The following is a 7,892-nucleotide window of genomic DNA, read 5'->3' on the forward strand; positions in this document are numbered from 1 at the left end:
GGGGGGGGAAAATGTTTTTTTAATTTCTTGTTCTTCTAGCATATTAGTGCAAGAATACAATAAGAATACAGCAGAAAGCTACATGGTGGTGTTAAAATATGGCTTACTGCATCTGTCAATTAAACCATCTGTAATTCAGAAAAGCCTTTACAGGGTTTCCACATCTCCAAAAGAGTCATCAAACTTCTGTACTAAGGTAAAAAGCTACTTACTGCAGAATCAATCAGCAGCTCATTGATCTTTGTAACAATACAGGAGTCCATTATCAGTTTCCATGCTCCATTTTCCTGACACTCTGCAATCTTTTTACCCTCCAGACCATCAGCACACATAGCGCTCGCTTTGTCACCCGCTCTTCCAGTCCCGTACTCCTCATCTTCACATACAACAGCTTAAAGGTTTGCAAAATATATAATCAGTCAGAGGAAAAGTAAAATGGAAAAAAAGACTGTGTTTCATAGGTTGCTCTTACGATCTGTGAATATGTTCACTTTTGTTGTTGCTTTATATGTCGCATCTTCAGTAACTTGACAGGTAAATTCTCTTGTTGGGTCACTGCAGCCTTGCATGTTAAATTCATGTATGATGCAGTCTTTTTCAGGAACTGGAAATTGAATTGAATTGAAACAGATTTTTACAACGTACATACTGTAGTAAAGAGCTATTGAATTGCTAAGCATACGGTAAATATTAAACATATTTGTCATTCATTGATGCTTACCTGAACTTAATTCTGTAGAACCCTCGTACCATTTCACCTTATAAGGAGACTGCACACAGCAAGTAACTTTTTCGTTTTTATTCTCCTCACATTTAACCCACCTTGTTTGTGAGATTCGCACATTAGGGGCTTGTCTGATCTCACTATTTTTCACAGTTCTCTTTTGGATAAAACTAAAACCTTCCCCCCGTAGTATGCATTCATAAAGCCCTGCAATTACAAACATTGTATGATTAATTATTTTACAAAATAAAGGTGAATAATTGATCATGTGGATGCTGATCATTTACACTGTCAGCTGTGGCACAGAGGGGAATAGTTATAGTATCTGGTGAAGATTCTCAGTCATGCAATTCATAATCATTACCAAAAAAGTTATGCATGTTTTCTAAAGGCTTTGTAGGGCTACTGTATATGAGCCTCAAGCCCAATGCTATTTTTGACATTTGAATTAAAAAAAGGTTCCTCGATTGGAAGTGAAACGTCTTTAAACTTGGAAACAAAGTCCAGTAGATTGTTTTTTTTTAACTTTTGTTTTATACTTTTTTGGAAATAGTTACAGTATCATTCAGTTAAAAAGTTACATCTTCTTTCCCTGGTACATGTTGAAGTGCTTTTGGGCATAGAACTCAACCCGAAGCTACCTGCAGACCTGAATATCTGTGTTTGAATGTGTGTACATATGTAGCTCTGGCTGGGTGAATGCTAGCTCAGAATGAGCATGCTTGTTTGGCTGGCATGAGTTTCAAAAAATCTATAATGTCCACATTGCTGACATTATACAAGCTTCCCTGTCATTGAAATTATATACTACCTTTGGTGTTTTTTGTGTTTGTTTCCGTAGTCCTACTTTGTTCTACTCATTCCAAAAAGGTAAAAAAACAATCCACTGGACTTGGCTTCCAAGTTTGAAAACTTTTCGCTTCTCATCCAGGAAACTTTTACAATAAAAAATAGCAGAATTAGCGTTGAATTTGAAGCTTTATATACTAGCCCAAAAACGTTTGGCTTAGAAAATATGCAAATTGAACAAGAAGAACAGGTCTAATCCTTAGGAGTGGCAAGTCGTTTTGGGTTCTTTGTCACACTGCAATACCCAATACTGGGCTATGCCTATGAAAGGGGGGATTGCTAGGGGCAATTGTTGGCTTGGTTGCCCAGTACGGTGAGACTTTTTGTCCCCTGCATGGGGTGGGGGGTTGAAATGATAGCAGGAAGGAATCAACTTTATCCCTGCATTGTAGGTTTCTGAAAGCTGAAACCTGAGACAACCCCCTCTGTTTAAGGTTGGATTTTCTCTAGTAACATAAATGGCTTCCTTCACAACACTTTCAAACCACCTGTCTTTTTTGTCCAAATGTAAACATTCTAGTTCTCAACTGAGTGTCCCTTGTCCTTAAGGTGCAAGTGGATAGCAGAGTCCTGTCCAGAGGAGTCCAATTTGCACGTTTCTAAGCCAAAACCAGTTTTTGGGCTACTGTATATAGCTTCGAACTCAACACTAATTCTGACATTTTGAAACAAAAAAGCTTCCTGGATGGAAAGCGAATCATCTTCAAACTTGGAAACCAGGTCCAGTGGATTGTTTTTTAACTGTTTTGGAATGACTATGACCTGGATGACCGAGAATCTTTACCAGCATACTTTATTGTACCAATTTCCCTACATCTGGACTTCTGCAGTTCTCTTTTCTTCTGATAAATGTTACCCAAGTTTTTTGAATAACCAAATATGCAAGAAAACAAAAGAAAGCTTTGACTAAACATTTTCAAATATTCTCTTAAAATATATATTTTTTTCTGTTGAAGCATAAAGTCATCCATCAAGATTACAGAGATGTCAACTTGGGTCAAGGCAGCGATATTTCAACCATTAATGGTCACTACAAATTCACAAAAAAAAAAACATAAATTAAATCATCTACAGTTTTTTTAACTCTTGGGAGGTTTAAGCCTACCAAATAAAACTGTTGTAATGGCGCGCAGTAGCCATAACAACGAATAGATGAAACTACTCGTAGCCTTATTGTGGCAGTACTGTATGTCCAATGGGGGCAACTCATATTTAACAGGTTAAACACATTTTGTTTTTGTTTTTTTCATTTTTATTTAAATAAAATAGTTTTTTACTTACCAGCATCACCTGATATTACTTTTTCCACTACCAGGTTGGACTGATTTTCAGAAGAAGATATTTTATGTCTCTCTGATCTAATTTCAAACCCATTAAATTTCCATTCAGTAGTTTTCACTTTTCCCATATTGACGTTGCTAGGGTCACAAGTCAGGGTTATGGTTTTCCCAGTAAAAATATAATCCTTTACACTTGATTTAAGTTGGTTCGGACCTTAAAGAGAAAATTAGGTCAGCTTAAAATACATTAATGTAAAAAAAAAATTTAGTATGTTTAACTTACTGTTGTACTCTGCAGTCGGTGTAGCAAGAACACGAGCAATTGGCCCCAATGCTTTATCAAGCCTTGAATTGGCCTCAGTGATTTCAGTCAGATCAACTGGTCCAGACATCTTCACAGTAAAATCTGCAATAACACTGCCTGGCCTTTGGGACACACACACAAATCAACAACAGCATTATAATTGTTGAGTCCAGAATCTTGATTTTTATTTATTAAAGAAAAAACATACCTAAGATCTGTCACAGAAACACCAATGTATCCAGTCAGACGTGTATACGGCTCCCCAAGCTGGGTGGAAAAAACAAGATAAGTTACTTTAACTATGAAGATGAGTAAAGAGAGTGCTGGAGGACAAAGGGACACCTTTTTCCTCACTCTGTTTCATTCTATCTCTATTCTCCCACTCTGCAGAATCTGTTATTTCAATCTCTAACGTTCTGCTCTCTCTGCTTTTTCTCATAGTAGCTTTGCCTTGTAATATCAGCTGCCCTGCTGCCATCAACACCTATGTTTATAGATGTTTGAGATCGGCCTGTTTTTCAGTGCAGTCCTGTTTCTCTGACTGTGACCGGTTTGGATGTGCTCTCTCCATCCTCTAACACTGGAGCTGGCTCTGAGCTTGTCTGTCTGGTTTTGTATTTCCTAGACGGGGCCGCCTTTTGTATCTCTGCTTCTGTCTCCTTGAACCCAGTCGGCCTCGGCAGATGGGCGCTCACACTGAGTCTGGTTCTGCTGGAGCTTTCTTCCTGTCAAAAGTTTTTCCTCTCCACTATCGCTACAAGCATGCTTAGTAAGAGGGATTGCCTGCGAGTCAATAAGTTGATGCAATTGACTGGTTTTCCTTAGATAGAAAACTTTAATCAATTTGACTGGATGATCTGGTGAACTGTAAAGTTCACCAGAAGCAGTGTGCTTGTGCTCTGAGAAGTTTGCAAGTATCATGTTCGATCCCCACGCTGGTTTCCTGAGCAAAACCCAAAACCAAGCAGTGGGCTGCCCGCGTGACACACAATGGCAGCCCACTGCTCCCCAAGGTGATGGGTAAAATGCAGAGAGGCAATTTCCCATTGTGGAACAATTAAAGGATTTAAATTAAGGGATTTACATGACACACATTACAATATGACAATGTAATCTGGTAACTATAATAACTTTAATGTGCTTTGTAAATGCATAGAAGAAAGCAGTGCATTGTCATGCCAAAATTTTCTACATCTGAATAAACAAAACAAAAGTCCTAACTTCTGGACTATTGGAGAAATGATAAAAACTTGGATATAGCTTCAGTTATTTCAGATAGGATCCATTGATCAGGACTGAAATCTGAACCCACAAGTTCATACAGACAGTTCTGGAGTCTGCCTTTTACTACCTGAAGGACTTTTGTTTTAGCAGATTTAAAAAAAACTAATCCAAATATCTATTTCGTCAAATTGATTAGTGCAACTTAGAAGTGGAACAGAGAGCTGCAGTTGATCCAGAATGCTACTGTTCTCGTCCTCACTTTACCTAAGAAAGTCCTTCCACTGGTTCCATGGATCTGACAGAATAGACTTTAGAATACTTATTTTAAGCTTTAAATTACTGAATGTCTTGCACCAAAATACATTATCTTTAAAATATGTTAAATTAGACTTGTCTGTGTATCAATTACCCAGACCTCTCAGGTCTTCAGGGTCAAGTCTATTCCACATTCCCAAAACTGGCTCTAAACACAGAGAGGCAGCTTTTAATTCTGTAACCCTAAGCTTTTTCTTAGGGTTAAAAGCTTAACAAGCTTTAATAAGGTTAAAATGTATTTATTTATTTATTTTTTGGTCTTTTAATGATTTTAACTTTTAACTATAATATTATATGGATAGGTTTGCTATCCATCTCAGCTTTATCTGTCTCTATTATTCCACTGCAATGTACTTCTCTCTGTGTTATGTTTTTGTTCTCTTCATTCTTTGCCTTTTGATTTGCCCTTTAATTGAAATTTACAATACAAATACATTTGCTTTGCCTTGTTGAATGTTTTCTAGATCAAAACATATTCAAAACTTGTAGAGAAATGAAAGCTACTCACCGCTTCAGCAATTCTTGATGAAAGGTCTCGGAATTCCTGACTGGTTTTATCGTTGTACTTATCAATGAATTCCAGGTCTAGCTCGACTGACATTGGTATGTCAGTTGCTGTTTATTCAAAATAAAAAGTTTATTTTTCTGGTCTCTGAGACAGAGCATGCAAATTAAACACATATACCAATAAACAGCATTCACTTTCAACAAATATCACACAGCCTAATAAAAATATATATATATATTCTATAGATGACATCTGTTGTTTTAAGTAGGGTCATTTTAAAAATAAAAATGAAAACAAACAGGTTGTTTTTGTTTATTGTGACTTATCAGTACAGCCACACGGTGCACAAAATCTTTAACTGTGAAAAACTCATATGACAATATTTGACTGTAAACAATAATTGGCAGTTTTTGGTCATTCAGCCTGAAATGCAGCAGAATATTATTATATATTATATATAATATTATAACTAAAAAGATGATGAAACAAAATCAAAAAGATTTTCTTCAAAAACCATGCCTTAGTACCTCTAATGCTGTTATCTTCAATTAACCTATGCTTTAAACAATTCTATACTTAAATGCAGTAACTTGTAATTAGTATTACATTTATTGTCAGATATACACAAAATTCTATTCTGTCTGTCAAATCAGATGTCTGACTAATTAAATTATGGTTGTCAGACAATTGCATTGAATTCAATTAAATTCACATCAGTTTATTTAAATGTTGCGCCGATGTCATTTTTTTTTGCCCTAATATCGATGCTCGACACCTGGCTGTGCAGTATTGGCCGATACCATACCAATACCATCTGTTTGAAATTGATGTATGTGTGTATATAAAGAACAACATACTACTTGGATGTAAAATAATTGCCATCATGGTCTTGTCAAGCTGCTGCCTACCTTTGTGAAGCACGAAAAAGACTAATACAAAGTGAATCCAGTAGAACTTTTTATTGCCTGCCTGGAATGGTGTGAGTGCCCTGTTTGTTGGTACTCACCGAAACCGATACCAGCATTTTAGTACTGGATCGGGGCCCTGCCCGATACTGGTATCGGTGCAACACTACTTTAATTTTAAAGGTTTGATTCACAGCTAAGGATATAAAACCCCTTTATAGAGTTATTTCAATCAACTCATACCAACAGACAGGAAAGCCCAGCAAAATCCTCATATTGCAATGTCTGACACAATCAAGTACCCCTTCCTTTAAACAAGCTCATGCACTCGTCCTTCTGATTACTAAAAACAATATGTTAAATTTAAATGCGAAAATTCTATTCAAACCCCTGGCCAAATGACAGATAATCTAATGAGTGGTTCTCGATCCTGGTCTTCAAGTATCACTATCTTGTTTCCCCTTGCTGCCAAACATCTCTAACTTATAAATAATTGAGTGTCTTCTACAGCACTTTAATTCAGCAATTCAATCATTCGACTTAGGTGTGCTGAAACAGAGATATCTAAAAGATGCAGAGCAGTGGCCCCCGAGAACCAGGACATAGAACCCCGGATCTAATTTCTGATGGGTTCAAGGGGAATTTTTCAGTGGATCATTACCTTCAACAGGTATTTCAGAAGTTATTGTGGTAGAAGCCAAAGCTGTAGTGCCTTTAGTTGAGGAGGTAGAAGGTTTGGGTGCATTGGTAGTAGTTGTGGTGGTCTTGGTAGATGGGGCACTGGTTGTAGTCGGAGTTGTCTGGGGACTGGCTGTAGTTGTAGTTGTCGAGACACTGGTCATAGTTGTAGCTGTCGAGGCACTGATTGAAGTTGTTGAGGCACTGGTAGAAGGTGCAGGTGTAGATTTCTCTGTAGTTGTAGCTTTTAAAGGAGTTGTGGAATTAGTTGAGGTAGAGGTAAAAGTTGGCTGTTGACTGTCAAAAAGGCCAGCTGTATTGTTTTTCATGGGAGTACTTCTAGTGGTGTTAGTTGTTGGATGACTAGTGATTGCTGTAGTCTGTGTTAAATGTGTAATAGTTGAATTTGGTACACTGGTGGTATTTTGGACTGTTGTAGTTGCTTTAAGGATAGGGGTGTAAAACTAGATTATATTCAAAAGAATCACAATCATCAAATTAAGTGCATGGGACATTCTAACAGTTCGTTCTGTTACGAAAATTAAATTTTAGTAAATGTATTTAAAATAAACCAAGTGCAATCAGAATGCTGTATCTATTGTGAGAGAACATAAATTCACATTTCAATCTGACAATCAGCGTTATTTGGCTTTTTTGGGGGTAAAAACTGCCTAATTTAAAATCTTACAAATGTAGTGAAAACAAGTTCTAAGTTTAGTATAAAATAAAAATAATACTAGATTAACAGGGCTGGTGATATGAAATCCTGAAAAGCACCATATGGTGGCAGCTTAAAGTGAATTTTGGCAAAGCAAGTTCATCTTGAAACGAGCATCTCCTTAGAAATGGTTACTTAGATGAAGCAGACTAATAACCAGAGAATAAAGAGGCACACTAACATAAAAGGCCCTTACTTGTCACTGAGGACGTCATGGGTTGTGGTGTAGCAGTTGTTGCATTAGTAAAAACAGGCAATGAATCTGAAAGAGAGGAAAGCATTAGAGCTGACTGTCTGAACCATAGATATCAACTGATTAGAAGTTACAGTTGTTGTTGCTATAGTTGCTAAAAAGATATACTGGCAATGTTTCCCTATTGTGGAAAA

The 7,892-nt window shown here is 36.9% G+C and overlaps 1 protein-coding gene across 1 annotated transcript in view; it reads right to left on the reverse strand.

The window, feature by feature from the left end:
* LOC107095714 (adhesion G-protein coupled receptor F1-like) overlaps nt 1-7,892 on the reverse strand; it is a 24,452-nt gene that overhangs the window by 6,164 nt on the left and 10,396 nt on the right. Inside the window, exons 13-21 of the mRNA XM_015391957.1 lie at nt 7,702-7,767; nt 6,771-7,031; nt 5,205-5,311; nt 3,366-3,424; nt 3,137-3,279; nt 2,855-3,067; nt 722-931; nt 473-604; nt 213-391 (exon numbers count right to left, since the gene is read on the reverse strand). Of these exons, the coding sequence (XP_015247443.1) occupies nt 213-391; nt 473-604; nt 722-931; nt 2,855-3,067; nt 3,137-3,279; nt 3,366-3,424; nt 5,205-5,311; nt 6,771-7,031; nt 7,702-7,767 (1,370 nt within the window). The remainder of the gene's footprint in view (nt 1-212; nt 392-472; nt 605-721; nt 932-2,854; nt 3,068-3,136; nt 3,280-3,365; nt 3,425-5,204; nt 5,312-6,770; nt 7,032-7,701; nt 7,768-7,892) is intronic.

The sequence above is a fragment of the Cyprinodon variegatus genome, unplaced genomic scaffold (genome assembly GCF_000732505.1).
Source record: "Cyprinodon variegatus isolate N-32 unplaced genomic scaffold, C_variegatus-1.0 Scaffold567, whole genome shotgun sequence".
In the NCBI taxonomy this organism is placed as follows: domain Eukaryota; kingdom Metazoa; phylum Chordata; class Actinopteri; order Cyprinodontiformes; family Cyprinodontidae; genus Cyprinodon; species Cyprinodon variegatus.